The 27,203-nt window shown below is 37.0% G+C and overlaps 1 protein-coding gene across 5 annotated transcripts in view; it reads left to right on the top strand.

The window, feature by feature from the left end:
• khdrbs2 (KH domain containing, RNA binding, signal transduction associated 2) overlaps positions 1-27,203 on the top strand; it is an 83,518-nt gene that overhangs the window by 28,618 nt on the left and 27,697 nt on the right. For all 5 annotated transcript variants that reach the window (XR_001661405.1, XM_016668461.1, XM_016668462.1 and 2 more), the window contains exons 3-6: positions 4,694-4,810; positions 13,414-13,560; positions 21,401-21,531; positions 23,717-23,900. Coding sequence is in view for 4 of the 5 variants with exons in the window: in XM_016668461.1 (XP_016523947.1) it covers positions 4,694-4,810; positions 13,414-13,560; positions 21,401-21,531; positions 23,717-23,900 (579 nt within the window). In the remaining variant the exon portion in view is untranslated. The remainder of the gene's footprint in view (positions 1-4,693; positions 4,811-13,413; positions 13,561-21,400; positions 21,532-23,716; positions 23,901-27,203) is intronic.

The raw sequence follows: 27,203 nt of genomic DNA, 5'->3' as shown, positions 1-27,203 counted from the left end.
GTAACAACAAATACTTAACTGTGCATGTCGTTGTGTCTAGCTACCAATACTCAGGTCATTCCTCTCATTGACCAGCACTCTTCTCTGGAGGCCCGGCATTGGTTAGTTTGTGGAAGCTGTTATGCAGACTCCTGTTCCTTCTTGTTACTCGGAAGAAGACATCTCACAATCCACCCATGTTATTTCAGCAATTTTTATCATTTTAAATAAAAGTGCTCACGTGTGGCAATTCAAAACCCAAATTGTGTATTTTCTGAAAAACACAGTCACTTGAAAAACTGACAAAAGAACTGAAAAAATAAAATAAAAAAAAATTAAAAAAATTAAAGCGCTATTCTACAGACAACAAAAACATAAAATAAGTTGCACGCACAATCTGGAACAAACCTGTTACAAACACATTGATTCTTTGTATTTCATTTGATGAGCAGAAATATTCGTGTTAGTTTTTGGGTTTTTATACTCATCTCCTAACTGATGATTTTTGCTGAACACTGAAAAAAAAGTTAAATAAGAGCGTTTTTGGACATTCTAGCAAATAAGGGAAAAAAGTCCAACTATAGCCCATCCACCCCTGCTAGAACAAAAGCATAAGTGGTAAGTTAGGTAAAAAAAATATAAGTAATAAATATTGTTTTCTCCAGTTAATCACTCTATTACTTTGCAGTTACACCATCACAAAAGCCTGGAATGAACAGTAGAAAAAATACATATATATTTTTAGTAGCTGCCATGTTTTAATCACCCACTGCACCCCGATTGGCTGGATGGCGCTCTAACACATGCACAAATCAGTCAGGCAGCACTAATCTAAACTGCAGCAGCTCTGCATGACAACCATGCAAACTGCTGAAAACAAGAAAACATTCAGTGTCCCTCACCTGCAGGGCTTAGGGTTGGAGGTAGGGTTAGCTGAGGTCACTTGTGTGAACTGAAAATAACATATGGACATGCAGCGTAAAGCTCCCAATCAACTTACATGTGAACGTATTGAGACTTGCAACATAAACATACAGATTGAATTAGGTCAAAAAATATTTTAACTCACAAGAAAAGGCTTGACTATCTTTAGTGTTTTCTGTGAATGATTGACTTGCATAGGGAAGTTGTTTTCCAACAAAATTCCTTCTTCATGTGCACATTTCACATGAAAACGTGTTCATCTCTGCTACACAGACTCCTCGTCCTGAACTGGACATTCCTATTTTCTTGAAACTTTACAAAAGGCTGCACCAAAATTGTAAAGGTTTGCAGTTGCCCTTCTAACAGCTTGGAAGATTTATTTTTTAGCTTACAAAAACATATTTCTTTTGTAAGCTAATCTCAGTTTATTTAGTGGATAAAAAATCAAAAATTGAGTGGCTGGATAAATGGATTTCCGCATCCATGAATATATTATTGCTCAAGACAAGAATGAATATATTAAGGAAGACATTTTCAGGCTAACATGGAGTACCATTTGCTTATTTCAATATTTTATTTTTTGCTTCTTGTTCCCTCGCGCTCTGCACATCGCACCTAGCTAGAACTGCTTAATTTGCCTTTATTTTGCCTATTTGTATATTTTAAGGCCAATGTGGATCTTCTATGAAGTCAATGTGATCTTGTTCAAAAATATAACCATAAAAAAAATAGAAACGCCTAAGGCATTGAGCTCCTGGTGAAATGTGCTTTGCTCAGCTTGAGTGTCAACTTTGTGGATACACATTAGTGCAATGTGACTCAACCTCCAGCTACTGTTTTATGCCCTGTCCACATAGAACTGCATCTAAAATTAGCCTTTAAAGCTTAGACATTTAAATATATTAAACTGATCTGTCTAGGCTCTCATAATTTATTTTTTTTTTCCCCGCAGAATGTATTCTGTTAAACACATTAAGCAGAACAGTGTGCCCACTTTGTAATGCAATATTTGTTCATTGTTTAAAGAGTATTTTGTGCATAATTGCCGCATTCACAACACCCTTCCTTCTAATATCTGCAGAGTTATCATTGCTGAGACTGTAGGGGGTACATAGCATCATTTCAAACCTCATTTAACACCGAACGTACCCTTTCTGGAGCTCAAATTGCTCACCATGGAGCAGCAGAGAGACTCTAGACATTCATTAGCTTAATGAAAACAGGCCACTCTTCTTCTACCGCCCAGTGAGCTTGTTCCTGATGTAACCGCAGCGACCATCTGCTCTTCTGCTCCCTGCCAGCCACAGGATAGTCCTGTCACAGCAGCTCCAATGAAGGAAGACATCCACAAAGGTGCTTTAATCACTGAGATCAGAGGACAGGCAAGGACAGCAAGAATTCCTCCTTTCTTATTTTTATCCCTTTCTTCTTCTTTTTTTTTTTTAGTTTTATTGGTTTTATCCCCGCGTCCCTTGGCGCTTCCCGATTGTGGTTGCTTCACTTATCTGAGATGTTAATGATGTTCACGAAAGAAGCTGAGTGTGCAGTTATCGGAGTTGACTTGCAGCAGCCACACACAGCTGGCAGTAAGTTATTAGCTGCTCAGTCACAGCAGGAGATGATGCATTCTGCGAAGGTTAATATCATTTAAGGGTTAGCCAGAGTGAGATGTAGTGGGCAACTGACCACCTGTTCAGATCTGAAGCTGAACTTTTAAGATCCTGAAAGAGGCAACTTAACTTTTGAAAGTCAAAAACATTGATTACCCATTATAAGACATTTTAGTTTCTTTTACTTTGTTTCCTCTGGTCCTTAAGTTTATCTAAATCTGCAAGTTTGAGGTTGTTTTATGAATTTACTTTTAAATTAATCACAGCTAATCCTAGCACTCAGACTGACAGTCTTGCAAAATTATTCAGGTGCCCTCAACATTTTTACATTTTGTGACATTTTGTTAAATGGACAATTCTTAGATCATCACTAAGGTGTACATAATTGTGAAGAAAAAATATTTACATTATAGTTTTCTTTTTGGAATATGCCTCTATCGTGGTGCATTTCTGCGTTGTCACATTTTTCTAAATTTTTCCTGAAACGTCTCACCCTCAGACAGATTGGACTGGAAGCATCTGTTCGTCGCAAATTTTATATTCTTAATGAGTTTCTGTTATATCCTGGGTTGTTTTGAGTTACTTTTGAGGTTTGATTATGCACTAAAGAGGAAATGAAAACACTTCTTTCCAAACACGTTCTAACATAAGTGAACTTTAAATCACATGTCTAATAAGCTGGTTCCACTGTTAAAATCAGTAGAATTGTATTTCTTTCTCCATGTCTCCAGACACCATGTAACATCGCCAATACCAATTGACATGACAGAACAATTGCAACTTGCCAAATGGCAACATACTCTTGAAAACCTTGAAAACATTTCCTGCCACATATAGTGATTTACATGTTTTGGTCTTATCTGACCAAAGCACCTTCTTTAACATGTTTGTTGTTTCCTCTGGCTTGTGACAAACTGCAAATGAGACTTCTTGTGACTTTGGTCTTTCCAACTACAAGTGTGTGGAACGTATGACTGATGGTTGTGTTGATAGATTCTTCCACCTGAGTTGTGGATCACTTCAGCTCCTCCAGAGTTAATAGTCTCTAAGGTCTGAATTTTGCCAAGCTCTTTTCTTTTGAAGGAGACAGTCTGATCAATTCTGTGTTGTTTAAACACTGGCATAGTTTTTTAAAGTTATATTTAAATTTCTCCTTAACTTTATCCCTGACCTATCAATTGTGTTCATTGAGCTTCATGATGTATTTTGTTCACTTATGCTCTCTTACAAACATTTAAGGCCTTCAAAGAACAATCATCCACAGTGGGACTCTTATTGGCAGCCCTAGATTTTATTTTTGGATATCAAAGTAATTGGTAATTAAATATAAATAGACAGAACTTTTCAGATATTTCTTTGTGAAATAATTTGAAAACTATTCATCTTTTCCTTTCCCCTCTTATTTATGTACTACTTTGTGTTGGTCTAATACTTTATTTACCAGTAGAATACATTTGTGGTTGCAATAAGTTAAAATGGTAAAAAAATAAATAAAAAAAATAAATAAAGTGGTATGAATATGTTTGCAATAGTTTTATATGAACATGAGCTAGTGCAAAATAAAAGGCCAAATGATAGTCAGGGCCTGGAGGCTCGAATCTGATGGTTTGTCATCTGGATAGTATTACTTAATTTCCCAATGGGATGGGAACTCATTATTTCTGACTTTATCTCAGCGCTGACCTCTGGAACTGTTTCAGGAACGTTATTGGTTTGAGTCCATGCTCCCATTTTTTTTTACTTCTACAGTCCAACATTGATGGTGAATACAGATATGATACATCACTAGCGAGGGCACAGTGCAGGCGAGGGATAGACACATATGTCATCCTGGACCGCAGATGAGAATCACATTCACCTTTAATGCACGGCACAAAGACCAAAATGATATTGATTTATTACAGGCTACATACATTACAGCCTTTTTCTCTCGCAGCGAATGGAATGTGAAATTTTATTGAAACAGGATGACTAATGGCCATCAAATGTCTTTTATGGCTAACCTTTTCTCCAAAAAGATCAAATTCCTTTTACACTGAACACTTACGGAGAGAGACTCACTCTGTGACATTTGTCTTCAGTTATCTCAGTTTTTTTTTTAACATCTGTCCTCTTCTCATATGTTAGAAGCACCAATAAGCTGCTTGATTTTCACTTTTTTTCTCTCTCTCCTGTCTCAGTTTAACTTTGTAGGGAAGCTGCTTGGACCGCGAGGGAATTCTATGAAAAGATTACAAGAGGAGACAGGAGTGAAGATGTCCATCCTTGGCAAAGGATCCATGAGGGATAAAGAAAAAGTAAGACACATATTGATTTGTGCTGAAATGTGGTTATTTGGCAGTCATAGAAGGATTATTTACAGAAACCCAAGCACTAACTACGGAATATTTAACTATGAACATAAATTTAGGATTAGAAATAATTTAAATGTACTACCAGATAACCAAAGAAAATACAAAAAATAATGTTTTTATTTTGCACATTTCTAGAATCTTGCACATTGCTAGAAAACTGAGCATCTTGTTTAAGATTATGCCATAGTATTTGATCATACTTCAGTTCAGACTTTGACTGGGCGCCACTGAATTTTGTGTTTAGTTTTCCTTTTGCTTTAGGCATTCAGATATGGACCGGCTGGTACGCTTTGGATTATTGTCTTAGTGTTGAATCTCTAAACTTGACCTTAAAGAGTAAATGGCCTGTAATTGTGTAGCACTTTATCAAGTTCAGAAGACTCCACATTTGCTTCAGACTACATTTTTCACACTACATGCACAGGGGCGGGGATGGCACAGTTGGTGCTGCACCATCTACCCAGCTCATTGTGTCAGTTATAAACCTAGCTGATAAGCCTGGTGGGCTGCCAGGCTTATAATACACTGGGGGAAATCCTGGAGCTCACCTTCTAAGATCTTTTCACTTACTTCATGTTGTCAAGACAGGTAATATTTAAGAAATTTCCTGATTCTTCAGATCAGACGGAATTAGGCCTGGGTATGTCTTTTGAAATTTCACCATAAATGGGCTTAATTACATATAATTCATGATTTAAAAATGGGGCATTTATGTCTTCCTGTAGAGCCAGGTTGGTTTGGACAGCTTACAGTATTTTGTATAACAATTTTGCATCCAGGATAATATAATATGACGATTTGAAACTTTAAAGTGTGCCCAAAAAGAAAAAACAAGAAAATAAATCTATAAGGGATCTAAATACTATTTTACAGCAGTTTATATTGCACTGTTCATGTACATTCTAGTGACTCTCTTAAAATATCGCATGGGTGAGTAAAATATATATACTTTTCACTTTACAGAACTAAACTGGAAAAATTATTTTCCCTTTCATGTTGTTTCATAGCTTTTGTCAAATAGGAATCGAAAGTATTGAATCTCCCTGACAGAGCCATTTATCTCGTTGACTTATGGTCCCCAACCAGGCGTGAGGACAGACTGCTTTCTGGGGCTTATATTCATGCTTGTAACAGGTCTCAGAGTGTTCCTATTGAGTTACAGTGCTATTATTACTGTAGCCTTTGATTCAGACATCTTGACGTGACAAAAGACATGCAGCCTTCCCATGTCTTCACTGAAACTGGACCTCTCCGTTTCATTACAAGGAAAAGACAGGGTGAGAAAAACTTTAAAGTGCCTGTAATTGATAGTTTCACAGAACCATGAAGACTATTTGATAATGTGAAAGGGTGTTTTTGCCTGGATTATCAGATGGACTTGTGGCTACCCACAGCTTAATGGAGTTTTGTGCTTTATAATAATACATTTCATGTCACTGCTAAGTGCAGCTGCCTGTCCAGTACCAGTGTTCATGCATGCAGGAGGCAGCAAAAAAGTTTTAAAATCTAACAGTAGACTTTTTGCTGAAGTCAAAGCTGTGGGTCAGAAAAGAGTTAATATGGATCAGAAACAGAGCTTAGGAAGGAGTGTAGACTGGATTTACACAAATTGTGGTAATCATTCTTTTAAATTTAAATGCAATTTCTGGTAAAGAGATAAACTTTGAAATTCATCGATATATTCACACTTGAAATATCGGAAATTACAAAAAGGCATGTAACATAATGTGCACATCATTATGTTATATGCCTTTTGTTGAGCATTTTTAAGGCTTTTGCCCTGTTTATACCTCGGTATTTGGCTTGGTGTGCACACCTGTCTGTCAAAGTCAGAGTGAACACAATGGTCGGATCCAAAATGCTGTCCAAAGTTGTCAGAAAAAAAGATCACAAAATTTCATAGAAGTCGCAAAAGCCCTTAGAATAAGGTATTCTAGTCAACCAAACAAGACCTACAAGTGGAGAACATTCAGAAGAACATCTAATATGCCCATGTCTAGCTATTCAAAAAAGTTTACCCTGAAGCAGACCACAAGATGTAAAGACCACAGATAAGTTTCATCAGACAATAAAATGTCATCATGGACCCTGCAATTGTCTCTTGCTGCTGCTGACACGACAGTGCATGCAGTCAGAAAGAGACTAAATAAGTTTAACTATCATAGTGAGTGTGAAGGGTATGTAATGGCACACGTATTAGTACCAAAAGTAGCCAATAGTTTAGTCAGTTTGGTTTGCACATATCACAAATGAATATAGCGCTGTTTTAAACCTTAACTGATGTACAATGTTGATGTGCTCAAGTAAACGTGTGATGCTACGTTCTAGACCAGTGTTTCTCAACCCTGGTCCTCAGCGCCGCCCTGTCCTGCATGTTTTAGGTATTTCCCTTCTGCCACACACCTGAATTGCATCTCTGGGTGATTAACAGGCTTCTGCAGTACTTGAAGGTCATGCAATCATTTGAATCAGATGTTCTGGAATAGAGGCACATCTAGAACATGCAGAGCAGGGGGGCGCTGAGGACCAGGGTTGAGAAACACTGTTCTAGACAGAGAGAGCTCCTGGTAAACTCTCGTTTGGGACCATTAAAGTTTCTCGTGCAGCTGGAGTAGAGAAATAAAGCAGTCATTGACCGCGGTTTTATTAAACCGTAGCTTGCTCTCGATCTGACTGAATAATTTGCATCAGGAGTGTTCAAAGTCAATCCTCAAGGACCGGTATTCTGCATGTTTTAGTTCTTTCCCTGGATCAGCAACACTGAAGCACTGAAACATGCAGGGATACTGGCTCTTGAAGAGTGACTTTGCCCTGACTTACCTGAAATAACGTCAAGCTGAATGGAAACCTCATTCGTACTGGCGAAAATTCATCTGATGTCCAAATGGCTGTCTGTAGCATCCAGTCATCCCAAATTCTGTACATGGTACAAAATGCAAGTTGGAGGAATCCTAGTTGATGAGAGGATTTTCCCCAGCAGTTAAGCATGCTGCATTCAAGGACAGGTGGTACACTAGGACATTGAAATATTAAAACAGCTCCATTGATTTAAACATGTTTTATTCTCAAATAAAGGCACCATCTTAAAAATATATACATATACGTTTTTAAAAAGTGCAACCAAATCTTTCAGTTTTTCAAGTCTTTGAAAGTAACAGAATCAAATGAATTTCAGAAATTGAAAACAAGTCTGTTTTCTACTGACCGAAGAAAAACATTATTATTATTACCTTTTAATGCAACCTACCAAACTGTGGCTTTATAACCAGAATATAAACCTAACTCTTATCTTTGTGTACTGTTACAACCTCAAACGGATTTACAAGGAGGAAACCTTTGCTCTTTAGAACTATTGTAAAGGCCAGACTGGGGTTTTCTTGAAAGAATTCAAACAAAACCAGGATTTCTTTTGGAACAATTTTATTTGGACGGAGCATTCTTTAATTATTCAGTCACCAGAACAGGAGACAAGTTTGGCTTAGATAAAATACAGCATTTCAGGAAAAAAAATAAATCTCAAACCAACTGTGAAGAATAGAGTTGGGAGGACCATGGTTTTGGTATGCTTTGCAGCAGCAGGGCCTGCCCACCTCACCATTATAGGGCCCATAATAAATTCAAATTCAAAATGGGAGAGCACAGGCTGAGAATTAAGAATTGTAAAGTCCCTGGCATTTTTTAAGCCCAGATCTCAGTGAGATGTTTGGTATGATTTGACAGGAGGTTGTACATGCAAGAAACCCCTGAAGCGTCTCGCAGCTGAATGTGAGGAGTGAGGGCTGATGTCAGAGTCTGGTAGAAAAGAAGCTTAGGGAAGTTATTTCAACCAAAGTTTCTAACTTTTTCCGGTAATAATTAAAACAGTTGTCTTTTTTTTAAGTGACTAAAACAAATATATTTTAATTAAATAAGCAAATCTATATGAGCTAAATCTGTTTTTAGAGATGTCTAAAATAAAAAGATAGGACATTTAATTTTGAACATTTCTTTGAAAAGAATACATTTAAAAGGCTGTGCTATTTTTTCACTTTTTGTATTATATCCATTTGTATAACTTGTAAGAGACGGTGAGACACGTTTACAGCTTCAGGTGTTAAGACTTTACACCATCTAAAATCACTTTGAAACACCGCGCTTGAGTTTTCATCGAACTGCTGTCGTCAACTACTGCAAGAGATGGTAGCAATCATTATTATGGTGCTTTGGTGGAAAAAGCAGCTGCAACTCACATGAGTTATTTTCTCAACAGTCATAGCTGCTTGTCAAGCAATGACCACGCAAACAAACATCTACCACTGAATCTGAGTGAGCTACTCAGTGGGAAGATGAGCAGACTTCACTCACCTGACAATGATGCAGACTTGATCTGATTCAATTTGAACATGGATTCAAATTTATTTTAAATTTGAATCCAAATCTGACCAGGCCGGGACACAACTTGTTCCAAACATTTGGCACAGCAGCTGATTTTGTTATATCTGTACAGTTAACATTTACTTTAACAGTGCTGATGTAATGTTTAAACCTGGTTGTAGAGGTGAGAAAAAAAAGTTGAGATTAAAAGAGAAAGTCTCAATTTTATTGGTCCATTTACATCATCACCCTCACCTGTGAGTATGAGACAGGGATCGTGGCCAAAATAAATCAAATCCTGTATGCAAAGGGGGTAGTCTCCATTTCAATAGCTGCTGCTGTTTAAACACTAATTTATTGATCTATTTTTACAATATGCTCGTATCAAAAATATGTACGTCTATTGTGGTACAAACCTTTTTCATGCAGACTAACTTTTAGACAGTCAGATTCCTGCAGACAGAGGCCCGATACCTTTCAGATTTAGGTGTTTTTCTTTTTGCGGTATTGATTTCGTCTATTATCTGAGCCGGTCTGAAGGAAATGCAACTGACATCCAGAGGTCATGGATAAAAGCCATCCTGCCATTTAAGGCAGATGGCCACTTGACAGTGTCGAGCATTCACAGCCAAAGTCTAATTATATATCACACATATGTCAGTGTCTTGCAGCCAGCATAAATTCCCCAGAACTGTGGTTGAATGCGTCAACAGCCCAAAATTTCAACTTTGTATTTTTATTTTTTACCTCAGAATAATTCGTGTGGGATACGTATCTAAAAAAAAAAACTGAATGTTGCATAAATGTGCAAAATTCTTGCCAGTTTACAACTATTACTTTAGTGAGAACGCGAGCAGAGGCGTTGTCGATCAGCTGCACTGATTTTTTTTTAGACAGATCTGTGAGGACACTGTTGCAGTAATCAATGCGACTAAAGATGAATGCATGGATGAGTTTCTTAGATCTTGCTGGGACATGAGTCCTTCAATCCTGGAAATGTTCTTCAGGTTATAGAAGGCCGACTTCGTAACTGTTTTTGTGTTTCTCTGAGGCTCAGGTTTGAGTCAATCGCTGCACAGAGATTTTGGGCCTTATTGCTCGTTTCCAGTTGTAATAACTGATGCTGTGTGCTGACTCTAGATCGTTCCTGTTTAGGTCTAAAGGTAACTTCAGCCACTCCTGAACCAGAGACAATGTCAGAGGCATCCTCCCCAACGAGAAAATGAACTGGACTGTTGTAATTTGTTGACTTTCACCTCCATCGTCATTAACCAACATGTATTCATCAGGTTAACATGAGACAGAAACACAAGGCAAATCAAATACTGACTGTTAGAGAAAATAACATCGCAAGAATTTTCTTAAGGTCACAAATGCCTTAAAGTCGCTGTGGAAGAAAATTATTAAAATTCATCGAAGAGTCAGGCACACTGCAGGAATAATAATTACTTCTAGCGTCATTTGTGCTGTCTTCTGTTTTGCTTTTAGACATCTTAGAAGCAAAGACACAAAGACAGTCCACATGTAGGTTTTGATCAGATCCATAGTGATCTGACAGACATGCAAAGACTGCTAAAATCCTGGAGTGCTTTTAATTAAAGACGACCTCTCTTAAAGGGCAAAAAGCAGTTCTGCAGTGCGAGGACAAGAGTTGGAATCCACAATCAGGCTGATGGGAAAAGAGAACATGACTGACACTCCCACCTCCACTAAAAGCCACTTGTCCTTGAGTAAAGAACCTAACCCTTAAGTGCTGATGTTTAAGATGGATCAATTCAGACAAAAAAGGGAAACAAGTTGCAGTTCTGGTCAGCAGTTTACACACACTGAACATTTTCATTTTGGGTAATTAATATTTACAAGTTAAAGAATGTCTTAAAAACTCATGTAGACCATGACTTAGCCATTTTAAAGGCTAAGTTATGGTCAACAGAATCATTCTATCACGATTCTCTTGATTGATTTTTAGTCTGGATAACAAATATAACCAATAAGACAACCAGGGATGTTGCAAACAATTAATTTAGTAATTGAATAAATTGTCAATTATTCTGACAATTAATTAAGTAATCAAATAAGAAATTAGGAAAAATAAAATAATTTGTAAATACTGCCATAACAGCAGTTTTAATATCGGGTATCAACAGCAGCCCAAATTTTTAATATTTGTGCATCTCTAACAGTTTGCTCACACTACGGTGTGCTCCGCCGCCCATTTATTGAGACTGGGATGGTGGTAAATAAATTTTTCATTTCATCTGTAAAGCATGAGCTACAGCAGTCTGCTGTGTTCAGTCTATCCACTCCACCTATATAAATACATCTACCGCACACTTCAATGACACTCACCCCAAAGCAGCCACTAAGAAAAAGCTATGAGAGGATAAAGGTTGTCCTATTCCAGGCAATGCAGCAGTTATTTTAAGAATGCTTATTGGTCCCCCAAAGAATGATAAAAACTCTAGACATTTTCATCTGTCAACAAAATCCCTCGGATGCCTCGATCGAACTTGAATGTTATGATGCTAACATTCAAGTTAGCAGCATAACTAGATTTTTTTGTGCAACATAAATAATCACCTGGCCAGAAAAACGCGTGCTTAATAGTAAAACGTAATTTAATGAAGCTTCAAGACAGGAATTTTAATAATCAAGATACCCGAATCATTCATGGAATATAGCTCTAAAACAACCCAAAGATTAATGCGCTTAAAAATAGCGTCCAACATGATTCCAGGAGTTGAATATGAAATCCAGACGCTAATACGCTACCACAGTTAAAGGTGGTGGAACATGTGTGGACTTTGTTTATGTTTGACATCAGAATTGATCATTTCCCACATTTTCTTCATTTATCTATGAATCCGCAGTGCCAAGTATTTTTGATATGTCTCATTTAATTATTAACTCACTTTTGGAATTTACTGAAAAATTGACTGTTCTTTCCAATAGAACCGAAACAGTTCCTCAATAAATTTGGGTACCTTGATTAATAAAAATCAGAGAATTTTGACAACCAAAAACAACAATAAAAAAATAGCAACCTTCTGAGGAAGAGTGAACAATTTGCTTTCACATATTTTGCAGTTAGCAGCTGATTGTTAATAACCTTGTGTACAACTGCTAGTTTGAAAGATAAAATCAAATGTTAACCTGTATTTAAAGCCAGTTCTGGGGCTCCGATAACAGATAAAAACTTGAAATGCTGAGTTTATTTTAGAAAAGAAATCATCCTGCCAGCAGTATCACATTTTTTCTGTACAATTTATGGTATCTACTTTAAAAACATATATCTGAAAACTTTGCAATTTTCATCACAATGCTTTACGTTTATGAAAGCAAGAGTGCTTTGATGACTAATACAAAAAACAACAAGCAAAAACACTTGCATTTGCAGTTTGTCTCTGATGATTAAGCCTGTCATTTTCCTTTCCTAGAATAAAAAGATGACTCAAGTGTTGTTGCAATTTTTAGCATGATGGAAGTTTTGTTAACATAAAACATTTAGTAATGTATATCTGAAAACTTCCCAGTTTGTTGGTGATGTTATTTCAAACACTACTGCCTTTACCTAGAATGAGACATTGAATGTAGCACCACATTGGATGTGGCACCACAAAACTTCCCAGTTTTTGAAAAACTGGGAAGTTTTTCAAACTGGGAAGTTTTTCAAAAAAATTGTTTCTGCCTCATGAATCTTTTTCCACATTTTCTCATTTTACGACCTTCGGTTTCAATGTGTGTTATAATGATTTATGTGATAAACCGACACTTAGAAGTGAAAATCCTGATTGTAAAGTGGATGTGAAAAATTCTATTTATGAATTTTATTTTGAAATAAAATGTTGAATAGCATGGCATGCCTTTGTATCTTGCTGCAGGTCCCAAACTTGAATAATCAGTAGCCCAATAATATTTGTAACCTGGGATATATATATTACAGAAATTCCTTGAACTATGGATATTATGAGCTAATATGAGTTTAATTGACAGAATATGAGTTCCTGTTTTTTGGAGAGGCGAAGGTTTGCCTTCAGACAGTTTTGTGTTAAAGCAAAGTGTGCTTTTTATTTTTAATGAATATTTGGTTATGCCAAAGACTATAATCACGAGATAAAAATATTACCGCAGTTTAAAATGTGACTTCTGTTCACAAAGGCAAAATCATTTCACTGACTCCTTTATTTTTACAGGAAGAAGAATTACGGAAAAGCGGGGAGGCCAAATACGCCCACCTGTGTAATGATTTACACGTTTTAATTGAAGTCTTCGCTCCACCGGGAGAGGCCTATTCCCGCATGAGTCATGCCTTGGAGGAAATTAAAAAATTTCTTGTTCCTGTAAGTTTATGACTTGATTCTCTTCCTTATTTTTTATTATTTTTCTGTAAGAGAACAATAGTCACTACTGCTGACTTGATTGTTTCTCCACCAGACCTATTAATTTTTTGCTGGGCTTGGAATATGCAAGGTTTTGTTTATAGAAAAAGAAGATATAAGTGTGAGGTTTATCTCTGCTGCTCTACATGTTTTTTTTCTTTGTTCCAAAGAAAAAAAAAATAATGTATTCTGCAATTAAAATGCAGTATGAAGCTACTTGCAAGACTCTTGCAACTCAGAGCCTGAAGAACTTTGCTGTAATTAGTGTGCATGTTGTGTACTCTTGCTGAGTCTAAGCTGTAAATATTAATCAAGCTTTGCAAATGTGACAAGCCTAATAGAGGAGTTGTACTGGATGGATCTACTTTATGGGGTTCACGCTTCTTCCTGTACTGAGCCAGCGCTCTGTATGCAAACTGGGCCAGCAGGGTGATGATGCTGCAACAGCACTGAGCTAAAGCAAATACAAATTACTTAACACCGAGTGCCAAAGAACAAATTAGTAAAGGATTATAACCTCTTTCCAAAGAGGTTAGGATGCCGTATAGTATAGATTAAAACAGAATGAAGTGATTTGCAAACCATTTAAACCTTCTATTTAATTATAAAAGTGCTAAAACAACATGATGTTAAAAGCTAAAGCTTTTTGAGCACGCACAACGGCTAGTAGTTTCTTCTTTCGTCCAATTTTTTTTAAACATCCTAGGTCACACATTAAGTTATTTAAAGACGTTTTCACGGGCAAGGACCACACAAGTTTTTTTTCACATTTGGAATATCCTGCGTATTTTTGATTACTTAATTTTATTTTTGTAGTTTTAATTCAGTTAATTTTGTGTGTGCGTGTGTGTGTGTGTGTACCATGTCTTTACATCCTTGTGGGGACCTTTTCTCTGTCTACGTTGTGAGGTTGTTGGGGCCACTTCTCCTTGTGGAGACAGACCCTGGTCCCTGTGAGGGGAAATGCTGTTTTTGGGTTTGGGATTATGTTTGGGACTAAGGTGTGAATTGAGTTTTGGTTAGGGTTAAGCTGTAGATATGAATGGAAGTCAATAGAAAGCCCCTGCAACTATGTTTGTGTGCATGTGTCCTACAGGTGTTTTTTTGTGTCTTAGAAAGACTCTCAAAAATAATATATATATCAATATATTGTTGAAGCTCCACCGACCCATCGTTTACCCCCGTTCTGAGGCGCGTTTGAGAACAACTCTTTGCTGCATTTTGCTGCGGTCGTTTTCAGTGTGAAAGAGACATTTCACACCTCGCCTCCCTCAGTATAGCAGAGCACTCCACTCCACATTGTTCGGCCATTTTTGTAGTTTGAGCAGCAAAATGGAATGCTCTGGTGGTGCTGTGGTGGCAAAGGGGTAAAGCACAACCCATGACCCCAACATGGCCATCACAGGTTCGAGTCCTGGTCTGATGACCTTTGCTGCATGTCTTCCCACCCTCTCTTTACCAACTTTCTTGTGTGACCACTCTCAAATATAGGTCACTGGAGTCAATAAAACCTTTGAAAAAAATGGAACGCTCTACAATTTTCTACCGGCAGAGAGAAACCTTTTATTCCCAAGTTTGTGTCAACAAACATCCAGCATGTTCAAGCCAGGGTCTGACCCAGAACAGGAGAAGGAAGATGACGAACCTGCAGAACCACATATTCAGATGAATGCATCGCAATGGAGTTAATACTGTATTTAGACGCTTACCCTCCAAACCAACTATATATGTAGTATGGTTTACCTATGAAGTCCATGTATGTCATACCTTTTAAAATATTAATGCACTTGTCCACTAGCAATTTTGACATAAGTTAACTTGGACTACAAAATCGATCGAGGAAAAAAATGGCGGATTCACAAAACTGATTAGCTGGAAGTCATGACCTTGAGCAAATATGGTGACATAATAAACAAGAAAACGTTATAGACAGTAGAGAAAAATAAAACATAAGCCATAAAGAATATGAATATATCCACATAGCACCGGGAGAGAGTCAGTAAAACATGTTTGCTCTCCTAGAAACTCAAAGTATACAAAATTACTTTTTGTGTAATTTATTTGTGCATCTTTTTGTGCACAAATAAGTGCACAAAAAGATGCACTTATTTGCTAAAAAAGTGGATCTGATATGTGTTTTTTAAAGTTTATTCTCTGAGCTACAACGGCCCAGAGTAAAGACTTTAGAACTTGGAAAATATGCTCTATTTTCTTGGTTTTAGTGAGAACATTACAGCAGTGATGATGAAGATTGAAGACATGCCCTCCAGCACAAAAGCGCACTCGCATACCAGGATCATGACACCAGTGGTGCATGATCCATCTGTAACCAATACCATAAGTAGGTTTTTGCAACAATAAAGTTGCAAAGGTCTTGAAAGAGGTTTTGATTTTTGAGTTTACTCATTGTGAAATGGCTTTGGTGTGATACCTCTGTGCTGAGAAACCCTCTAAAAACCATCAGTTCATTTCCATTGGTTGTGGTAGGGCTGAACAGTGTGAAAAACGCATCACGATACGAGGGTTTAATATCAGTCGATATTCCTAATTATTGATTAGTTTTGTCTTAAATATCTGAAATACTCCCATTGCCTTTCCTCCTTCATCCACAGTTTCTTCTTGAGATGTTCTGCTCCATTTATTCTTTCACTCCTCATCTTTTTTAAAATTATTATTATTATTTCTAAGCAGTTATGAGGCGAAACATGAAACTGCTTCTGTGCCACTTACTCAACAGGTTGTTGCTTAGCTGGCTGTGAGAGGTTGAGCGGCTGTAGCCTTTCTTCTGCCTATATCTCTCACAAGGCTGTGCGGTTCAACGACATTATTGAACATTTTATCAGACGGCATTCTATTGCTATTGATCAAGTGTCTATTGCTATATATGTTTATTATTTCCTTATTCCCATTCCTTGAGGTGTTGCTGACATCTGGTGTAAATTTCATGTCAATAAAATTATATTTTTCTCCTAATAATTATACTAACAAAAATATTCTATATTTGATCTGGTACTATGTTAAAATGAAAAAGAAAATTGGATCAATGAACTCAAGATGATTAGCTTACTATTGTTTGAACTCTTGACTGATCTTCAAATCAGTTTTTATTTTAAGATTTACATAATTATTAATTGAAACAACCTGTGCAGTTTCATGTTGTCTGAAATCAAAACATTCATTGGAAATGGATATATTGCAACACCCCTCCCTCTCAAAGCTGCCATGCTCACAATTTAAATTTTACTTTAGTAGCCAATTTGATTCCCGCTGTGCCTTGTGCTGTAATGTTGTCATCCACCTGTCCTAGTAAAAAGGAAGGGAATTTATTTATTTTTGTGGAATAAAAATGCAAATGTGTTTTGCCAGTCTGAGAATAATAAAAAAGAATACTGCAGGCAGAGCTTCTTCTCTAGCTTTATTGCTGCAGTTTGGAATAAGATGAGATGTTGTTCTTTTAGATATCTCAGCCATGTGTTTTAATTAGAATATATGCCAAATGGACAATAAAGGAAAGCATATCCACATCCATGAGAGTAAACAGCTTGTATCCTTTGTGAAGATCTCCCACCACAAATAATGATGTGGAAACACTGGAAATGGACCAGTTTTCAGGGATTTTTAGAAACTGACATTGTTGCCATACAGGAGAAAATACCGTAGTTGTAACTGATAAAACGCCTTATCCTGTCTTAATTTTGTAAAGCTTATTCGAAGGTAAAGCACTGATTGATAGGGGAAAAAATAAAAATCATGTTGGTTTCATATTGGCTGTTGAGGTGTTAGGCGTTTGAGTCAAGTCTACAAATATTTAGTTAGATTAGAGCAGCGTACACCTAGATTTAACAAGCAGCCTCTCTATGTGCCAACTAAACCTAAAAATAAAGACATTGCACCTTCTGTTACATGGATCTTGCTTGTTGCCTTAGGGATCTTATGGATTTGCAACTGAAGTCACACAATGCAACACAACAGGCACCTGTCAGTATCTATAGTGACAGATGTTTCCCGCCTCCAGTGAAGAATGAAATCACTGTCCTGCTGTTTTGCTTTCTTATTGACATCCTGTGCATTAAAAGCCATGCTGTAAAAGCCAAGCCGTCACGTTATTTCTAAGCAGAAGTCGCACATAGGTGAAAATCACGTGCATAAAGCTGCATGTCGAACACACAGAATGACAACTTAACTGCTTCTGGCGAGTAAGCATCCACAGCTGAGTGCAGATACTATTACATGCTAAAGAGACACTGGGCCTTTTTGTTACTGTCCATGCTGCTGCTTAGAAATACCATGAGCACACACATATATATGTATATATATATATATATATATACACTTTAGAGTTTTGTTTCAGGATTAGAAAGACATACAAACGCAGATGGAAGCACAAATACCCCCATAAATATTTTGCCGAGTGAGAGGTACTTAGGAGGAACAGGCTATCCTGCATGTAGACGGGTGGCCCTGCTGCTTTAATCTCAGCCCAAATGGCAGCAGACTAAGGGTAAGACAAATGCCTGAGGAATTGTTATCAGAGCCTCGCCAAATAAAATATATATAATTTAGCTGATGCATAATTTGGTTCAGGGCTGGCTTCTCATTAAAAGCCAGCCTGATTAGTTATCTAGTATGAAAAGGTGTGCACTGGACCCTTTCTCTGATTTAATTGAATTTAAAATATTAGCACCCAAAATTGTTAAAGCTAAAAAAACAAAATCATTCAATGATTTGCTCTTTTTCCTCCTCACCTGAAGAAGCTAACATTCTTAAACATTTTTAGATGTTGAACATGTATGTGACTGGATTTCACACATTTTAACATTTTTCCAACAAATGCAATGTTGTGAGGACTCATTGCTCCTTAAGGGGTTCAAACCCTGGTCCCTGTAAGAGGAAATGGTTTTTTGGATTAAGTTTAGGATTAGGGTATGAGTTGAGTTTAGGTTAGGATGAGGTACTGATAATTGTTAGGCTTAAGGTAAGTATCAATATTAGATTATAGAAATTGATGAAAAATGAATGGTCCCTCTGAAGGTAGAAAGACATGCTGCGTTTGCGTGTGTGTGGATCTATGTGTGAAGCGTCTGGGTTTTGATGAGAAAAAAATTTGCACAATTTCTTCTGCTACCATGAGGAAAATGTGTGAAACCAATGAGAAGTGGTTCATACATTTGCAAGAGGTGTCTCCTGCTCTGCTGAGATAGTGACGATGAAAACTGAGTGGATCCCAGTTTCTCTAAGCAGGTCAAAGCAATCAAGAAAAACCATAAAGAAATGTATGTGAAACAAGTAAAGATGTGTAATAGACCTAGATCCAGGGCTACCAGGTATGACCACCCTTCATCTGCTGACCTTGTAAAGTCTAACTTTAGCTTCATGAACAGCGGTGAGGCCGTTCAAGGTCATCCATGGTCAGAATTAATCACAGAGAGCAAACAGTCAGCCCCGAGAAGGCTCCGATTCAGGGTTATCTCTGTGCACTCATTCTAGCACCTCTGTCAACAGTCAGTTTTGACGAGCCCTGGCTGCTTTGTCGTCCTTTGTATGAGCTGCCAGCTTCCCTATTAAGAGCGCCACCGTTCCTTTTCAAGAAAAACAAATCGACAAATGCAGCCTTAGTGGTTCATTAATAAAAGGAGCACATGTGCAGCTTGATAAAGGTTTTGGAATCCTAACAAAAATGATTTCTCCCTTTGTCAATGACACATTGATGTGAAAGATGTACTAGGTCTGTTTATCATATGTTTACTATATACTACGTAAAAACTATTCTTGTGAAACTACTGTAACTACCTGTCAATTTCAATTTCAATATCTCTTTGGGCTTTGGTTTGATAGATCTTTACCTGTTTTGGTTCACTGTACAAGTCTGAACATTTGTGTGATTTAGTTAGAAATATTTGCCATTTTGCTGCATGAGTGCCAAAGGCTTTTAAAAAGAGTTGAAAGATAGATATTTAAAGCCAGTGAAGAAAGCAATTCGGCTTTTATTTTATTTCATGTCTGATATCGAAAGCTGAGATATATTTTTTATCAAACAGAAGTGATTAATAGATAACAAAATTACTTCTGATCTGAAAATGTAAATAAAAAAACTGACGTACCGTTTATTTCCATGAGACTTGTGAACTGTGATTGACTAGAAATTAGAATAATTATCAGTGTTGTCACTTTCCATGCCAACAGGTTAAATACACAAAAGCAAACAAAGGCTTACTGATATATCTGTCAAAAATATAGGAATAAAAGTCAAGGCAGCAAAGCAAATCTTTTAATATTTCAGAGAAAAAAGCCTGTTAGTATGTCAGAGATGACAAGATAATGGATACTGTGTGTTTGTTCCTCTGTCTGCTCTGTAATGATCCATATTTGAAGATGAGCTGAGAGAAATAATTCAAAGGACAACATATTTTGAAAAATGCCTGAAAGTGTAAAGTACAAACTATTAGATTTGTTAAGTGCATCCTAGGCTAAAGTGCTTTATTTCATTTGTACACTTAGTCATGTTACAACCACAAACTTTAATTTTGTGTGACAGACCAACACAAAGTCATGCATAATTATGATGTGGATAGAAAATAAGAACGTAAATCTCAAGAGTGTACATGCATTTCCCCTTTTGTCTGAGACCTCCAAATAAAATCCAGAATCTACATTGCTTTTCCTGGAAATATTTTAATCTCAGTATAAATGAAGGTGCTCTGTAAAGACCCCCGAGTTTTGCTAGAGAACATAAGTGATATGTGATGACGACCAAAAAACATCAATTGGGTAAAGTTGGAGTACTGTATTTAAGAATTATGGTACAAAACAATATCCTAAGCCCTGAACATCAGGAGCCCTGTTGAAATCATCATCTAAACATGGAATGTGCCTAATTCATTGCAAATCTAAAAAAAAACATGGCTGTTCACCCAGTCTTACAGAACAAGGAAGGAGAATGTCAATCAAAGCAGATGCTAATAGTGCCGTGCTAACAATCATCTAATTGTCCAGACCTAAATCTGAGGATATTTGTTTGGGCTTGAAAAATTAAATTCCTGTTCAGAGATACTCTCCATATCTCTGATGTGGAGAGTATCACACATCAGAGTATGTGTGAGTATACTCTGACTGATCATAAGCTATAAGAAGAATGAGAAAAACTTCCCTGCCTTCAATATACAAAGCTGATGAAGACATACCATAAAGACGTGTTGCTTTGACTGAGTAAAAGATTGCTCTCCAAAGGAATGACTCAGGGAATGGGCTAAAACATACTCATAAAACACTTTTTTGGGGGGGAGGGGGGCTTCAGTTTTTCTTCTTTAAATTGAAACCCATGTATCATTTTCCTTCCACTTCACAAGTATGAACTACTTCATGCTGGTCTATCACATAAAATTCCAATAGCTTGTGATGAAGTCTGGCACTGTAAAAAGGAGGAACTGTGGGAGAGTCAAAGAGGCAGAAATACTCTATAAGACACTGTTTTCTGTCTCCATACATGGCAAAACTTTTGAGTTCTGCAAACTGTTGATGATTTTTTTTAGTATTATTTTTACTGCAGTCATTTAAACCCTAGGCCGTCTGAGGAATATGAATTATGCTTAATGTGTGTGTCAAGAGCAATAACTACTACACTTTGTGTACCACATAAACAAAAGACAGCATGCTTCATCAACTATTTAATGCCTAACCACAGTGTGGTTTTCCTGTGTGTCAAGATCATTTTCATTTGATGCTGGTAAAGCCATCTGTTGCAGTCAGAAAACAGGTGTCCTTGCCTTTGGTATGTAAGACATGGTTCCTTTTGCTTCCACAGGACTACAATGACGAGATCAGGCAAGAGCAGCTGAGAGAGTTATCCCTGCTGAACGGATCAGACGAGTCGAGCAGAGGGAGGAGCACACAGGGGAGGAGCCTAAGGACAACGACAACAACAGCATCCACAATGTAAGGTGGCAACTTAGATTTGAACTGAAATAAATCGTTGAATAAAGCTGATGGGTGTTATATGTGAAATCTGTATTTCCCAATCACTATTATGATAAGTAAAAAACAGATAAGGTATATGTCTGGACTTAATTCAGAATGTAAACTGGTGTAAGTAGAAATTCAAAGAATGGATTCGAAGAAAACGCGGCCATCAAGTCCATCAGATATGAGCAACTTTAATCTACTGTTGCACCAGGTCACAATCTATCTTTAATCATTTACAAAATCTGGCTTTTTACCGTAACCACAGAGGAAAAGATTACGCTCAGTGCTTCACTATAACCGTAACTTGAACTTGGGTCACATCAAGTCAGAGGAACAAGTTGGTAAAATTACAATATTACTTTAAACCTAAATCTAAATCATTTTGGGCTCAACTATATATATTGTCAATATTAAGTTACACCTTTAGTTGTGTTGTTTGTAGATGTCTGCTTATGAAGACTGCAGAGCAGCAGGTCACTTTTTTTTTTCAATGTTTTTCCCATGTGTCAAAATTTCTCTTTGCTTTCAGGGGTCAGAGAATATTTCACATTGTCTTGCCTACCGCGAGCAACTGTGGTGTGGAGAGACAATACATTTTTATTGCCCTGTAATTTGCATGAATATGTAAATACGGGCATATTCTTTCCCTAAATGTGTGCATACTTGCTCATGTAAATAAAATTGCGCGAGAGCTTGGCAGCACAATTTCAGAAGCAGAATTTCCTTTGCTGCTCCATAAATATAGCTGTTTTCTAGAACACCTTCAAAAACAGGTCTTGAGTTTAAATTAGATTTATATTAAGTGAAGAGAAAGAGGGGAGACACATGGCTGTTCAGACCCACAGAAGGCGTATGAATATTTGTTAATCCTCTGACATTTATCAGCCGTAATGCGGCACGCTGTAAAATTCAATGGTCTTATGGATATTCTGGAGCTCAGCAGGATGTTGTGAACGAGGTACATTTCAATAACAAAACATGAAGTATCCACCTTCATGGTGAATTTTCAGATTAATTGGTTCTGTAGATTTTCTTTCCCGTATTTCAATTCAATTTCCACCGAGTTTCCTCGAGGGAGTTAAGAGTTAAGTATTTAAAAAAAGGCATTTTTTTTTCCCATTACTTTTTTTTTTAATACCTTAATCATTCACGGTAGACAGAAATCTCTTCTCTTCCATGTCTCCAGAGTTTGGGGATCTAAGCGGCACCAGAAAAAAAAAAAAAAGCATTTGATTGACTTCGCCATATATTCAGCTACCTGCATGAAACACCTTTAAAGCAATTTGTCCGTAATCCACCTGAGCCGTGGCAGTCCCTTAGGAGAACGCGGGCACATTGTGCCATGACAGCATGGCCTGATTCAAGCAGTAGCTAAATCCAGCACAAACCACGGGCTGCTCCCGATTCAAAAAAACATCCCCACCACTTCCCTACCATGATTTTCTCCTCAGACTGTAACGATAAGCAATTTTTCAAAGCTCCATGAAAAATATGCCACCAGAAATTCTGCTTTTGAGTATTTGTATTTTGGCTCCCAGTGCACTGCTACCTAGAGGAGGATGTGCCAGAGGGAAGGAAGGTGTTCTATCCCACCTACGGGAGAACGTTAAAAAGTGAGTTAACAATGCTACATCCTTAGCGGTGCAGCAGTGTCTCTGTGGAGCAATTGCTGGACAGTCACACAGTTATTAAAGAAACAATATGGCCTAAATTCCTCTTGATTGCCCCGGACCTCTGGCCTCTCTGCTGGCGCATGCAGTAATGCTGTTTATACCTGTGTGCCTGCAGCCTGAGGCAGGTGTTCTTGTACAAACAAAAAGGTACTGCTCAGTCTTACTGAAAGAATGGTGTTTCTCAGTCACATTTCGTGTAAGTAAAAACAAAATAAAGATACTAAAGAGTTCTCTGATGATTGTAAAAGTTACCTCAGTAGTTTTTTTTTGTTTGTTTGTTTGTTTTTTCCCCAGTTTATTTTACCTAGAGTTAAGAATGTTACAATCAGGCTATGCGTATGCCAAGATAAGAGATTTATTTCTGTCTTAATCCTACTTTCTTGCAAAAATAACTCCACCTTTGACAACAACAACAAAAAAAATGCTGTGAGGCAAGATTCTGAGTATATGCTTTTTTGTGTGTGTGTGCTTGTCTGTTTGTGCAGGGGCCACGGAGGTGCAAGCAGAAGAGCAGCAACACCACGAGGGACAGCCGCAGCCACACACAGCAAACTTCCCAAAACCGCTCTGACGAGGGACTTGCAAGCTCCAAGGGCCAGGGGGGCAGCAGCAAACGCCGGATACAGGCCCCCACTGTTAGCAGTCACACATGAATCATATGATGACTATGTAAGTCCAATCCTCTTTACTCAAATGCAGAAAGTCTCTCTGGTGGAAATTTGACTCAATCAGAAATGCTCTAATCCACTTCGATGTGCTCTGAATGAGTGTGGCTTTTTATGAATGTGCATCCTTCGACGTGAGTTTGCAAAAAAATAAAAAATAAAGCAATAAGAAATTATCCCTTATTTTAGTTAACATATTTTACTGTGTAAATTGCATACTCAAAAATTATTGTGGATAATCCAAAAGATGCGCATAATTTTTTTGCAGCAGTAAAAGTCTGAAGTTCCAAGGATTCCAACTCAGACGTTGATGTATGAATGCACGGTTGTTGCAAACTAATTGTGGGAGCTGGCCTTTGCACACACGCACGCATGCACACGCACACGCGCACCCACACACAACTTGCAACTAAAAAGTGATTCAGTTTTGCAAAACTGAAAGTACTGAACTAAGCTGAAGCTTACTCCATAAACCACAGGTTTTGCTTCATAGTACCAATCTTTGATCATATTATGTATCTTATGGCATACTGCATATGATAAATAAGATAAGAACTATCCTGTGATACCACTTTTTGAACCTTGAAAAGGGAAATGAAACATTTTGGAAATTTGCTAATATGCATTCCACTGAGACGTTGGCTACAATGTGAAAAACATGTTATTGGTTCCAGTTCACCTTTCGTAAGCTTTCAGATCATACAGTCATTAAGAGTTTGGATAGTAGGTGATTGGTGGAATAGAAGAAGTGTCTAATGCTTATAAAACAGTAATCCTATATGTTACATGTTAGGAGCATCTAATAATATGGCATTTATTTACTACCAAGTCCCAGATCTAAATTACCACATAGGTCGGTTGTCAATATTTAAAATCATCACACTCTTAAAATAATGGCCTAAGTTGTTTTTCATAAAAGTGATTTTGGCAGGAAAAAAGAGACCTAGGCCATTATTTTACAAAGTTGACAATAATCTGTAATTATATTTATGAGTGTATCCCAAAGCTTTTATACAAAACTCATAGGAGATAAGACAATAAATGCTCCAATCTTATTCAAAGTGAGTGAGCCTGATTTAGAGAGCATGATTGATGTTTTAACATTCTGCAATCAACTTTAAACCAATTTATTTAGAAAGCACCTTAAAAGCGACCAGTTTGACTTAAGTGCCATACAGCAAACAAAGCAAAACAATGCAAGAGCAAAAATTAGAAGAAATGGTAACACTTTATTTGAAGGGGGGTGAATAAGACTGTCATGACACTTTCATTAACATGACATATCACCTGTCATGAACATCAATAAGCCTTCATGAATATTTATGACTGTTGTCATAAAGCGTCATTCGGTAAATTATGACACTTTTAATACAAAGTTGACATTATTCAAAATGTCTTTGTTATGACAACTTGACATTAACCAAGAAATCATTACTGATATAAATATGTTATAAAAGTATTACTGATTGCACTTTAAAAATTAGGTAACTTTATGTTATTAAAGGTAAAGTTTAAACAGTAATGATTTCTTGGTTAATGTCAAGTTGTCATAACAAAGACATTTTGAATAATGTCAACTTTGTATTAAAAGTGTCATAATTTACCGAATGACACTTTATGACAACAGTCATTAATATTCATGGAGGCTTATTCATGTTCATGACATGTGTTATGTCATGTTTATGACAGTGTCATGACAGTCTTATTCACCCCCCTTCAAATAAAGTGTTACCGAAGAAATAGTTAAAAACTAATGCACAAAAAATTACATTAAGAGTCTTTGTTTTCATACATTTAGTTATTTGTGGTTCTCCTAATTGGAGCACGGTTTAAATCTTTTTGCTTTATTTGACCTGCACCTAAACTTTAAACAGAGAAAGAATAGCAAAAGAAAGGATCGTTTAAAATAAACCACACACAAATATTTTTTTTCCCTTGCTACACATTGGATACTATCAGAATCCAACAAAAATAGTAACATTACGTTTCAGTGCTTTGCATCCAAACAAGCAGATTCAAACTCATTTATCAGAAATAAACAATAACACCAAAATGATGAAAATGTGCAGAAGCATAAGGCACTGGTGTGTTAGTGCAATACAAAAAAGTACAATAAATAGTATTTCAAACAGACAGCTACAGGAATGTTGCAGAGCTGAGTTAGAAGAACACATCAATCAATACAAACAAACAGCATGAACAAATAAAAAGAGATATGTGAAATATTGTTTGATCAGGGACTAACAAGACACATCAATCCATTTTCTTCACTTGCTTCATCTTATTCAACAGCTGGAGGGCTGGTGCTTATGTCAGCCATCAATGAGAGGAGGACAGTGTACCACCTAAACAAGTTGCTGACACACACACACAAAAAAGTCATTTAGAGTTGTCAGTTAACCTCAACGTGGCTGTTTTAGACAGAGGAAAGGATCCGGAGTACTGCTGAGAAAAATGCACCACACACAAAAAGACCCAACTGAAATCATCCTGGTTTTTAAATTCTAAGCACAATTATATTAAAGGGGGGGATTTATGTGAAGTTGACTTTTTTAAAACTGTATATCATTTTATTACCTTGTTAAAAACATTGCTTTGATTATTTTATGCAACAGGGCGCATTTACATATATGTGCTGTTCAAAATGATTATTCAATAAGAGTCCCTTATTAATGAAGTGAAATTAAAAACATGCCTAAAAGGCCTGAAAGAACTTTGTGTGCAACAGAATCCCCTACTATTTTTTACTGTTTAGATCAAAGTAACATGTCTCTCAGTATGTCAGTGCACATGGGCAGAAAAGGCGTTGTGTGACTGCAGCCTAACAGAAGTCAAGTGAGTCATCACATGCATTGAAAAAACTGTTTCAAATGAGAGCAAAGAAAAAGCTATTTATGACTGAGTACAAAGTAGCAGATTCTGACTAAATCAAGAAAACAATGAAGGTATTTGCTATGAACTTCAGATACACCAGTGGAACTTTAAGAGTTACAGCTTTGCATAGCATCTATAACTTGACTGGCAAGCACCTTTTCACAAGACATGAATTTTGTATTTGCATTTGCATTTACTTTGTCTGAGCTATTTTTCCCAGTGCCTAATAGAAGGGAGGGAAACTATGTTGGTCTCCAGAGTGGAAACCTAAATATTCACAGCTAGGATACATCTGTTTAGCAAATGAAATTTACAAAACAGCAGTATTATTCTTTAGGAATTAAATAAGCATATTGGTTAGAAGAATAAATCCCATACATTGTGGAAGGTGCCACTAAAGTTCTCCCAAAGGTAGCAGTATGTGCAAGAAGAC

The sequence above is a fragment of the Poecilia formosa genome, unplaced genomic scaffold, assembly GCF_000485575.1.
Source record: "Poecilia formosa unplaced genomic scaffold, Poecilia_formosa-5.1.2 Scaffold15, whole genome shotgun sequence".
Lineage (NCBI taxonomy): Eukaryota > Metazoa > Chordata > Actinopteri > Cyprinodontiformes > Poeciliidae > Poecilia > Poecilia formosa.
This window is presented reverse-complemented; position numbering and strand designations above follow the sequence as displayed.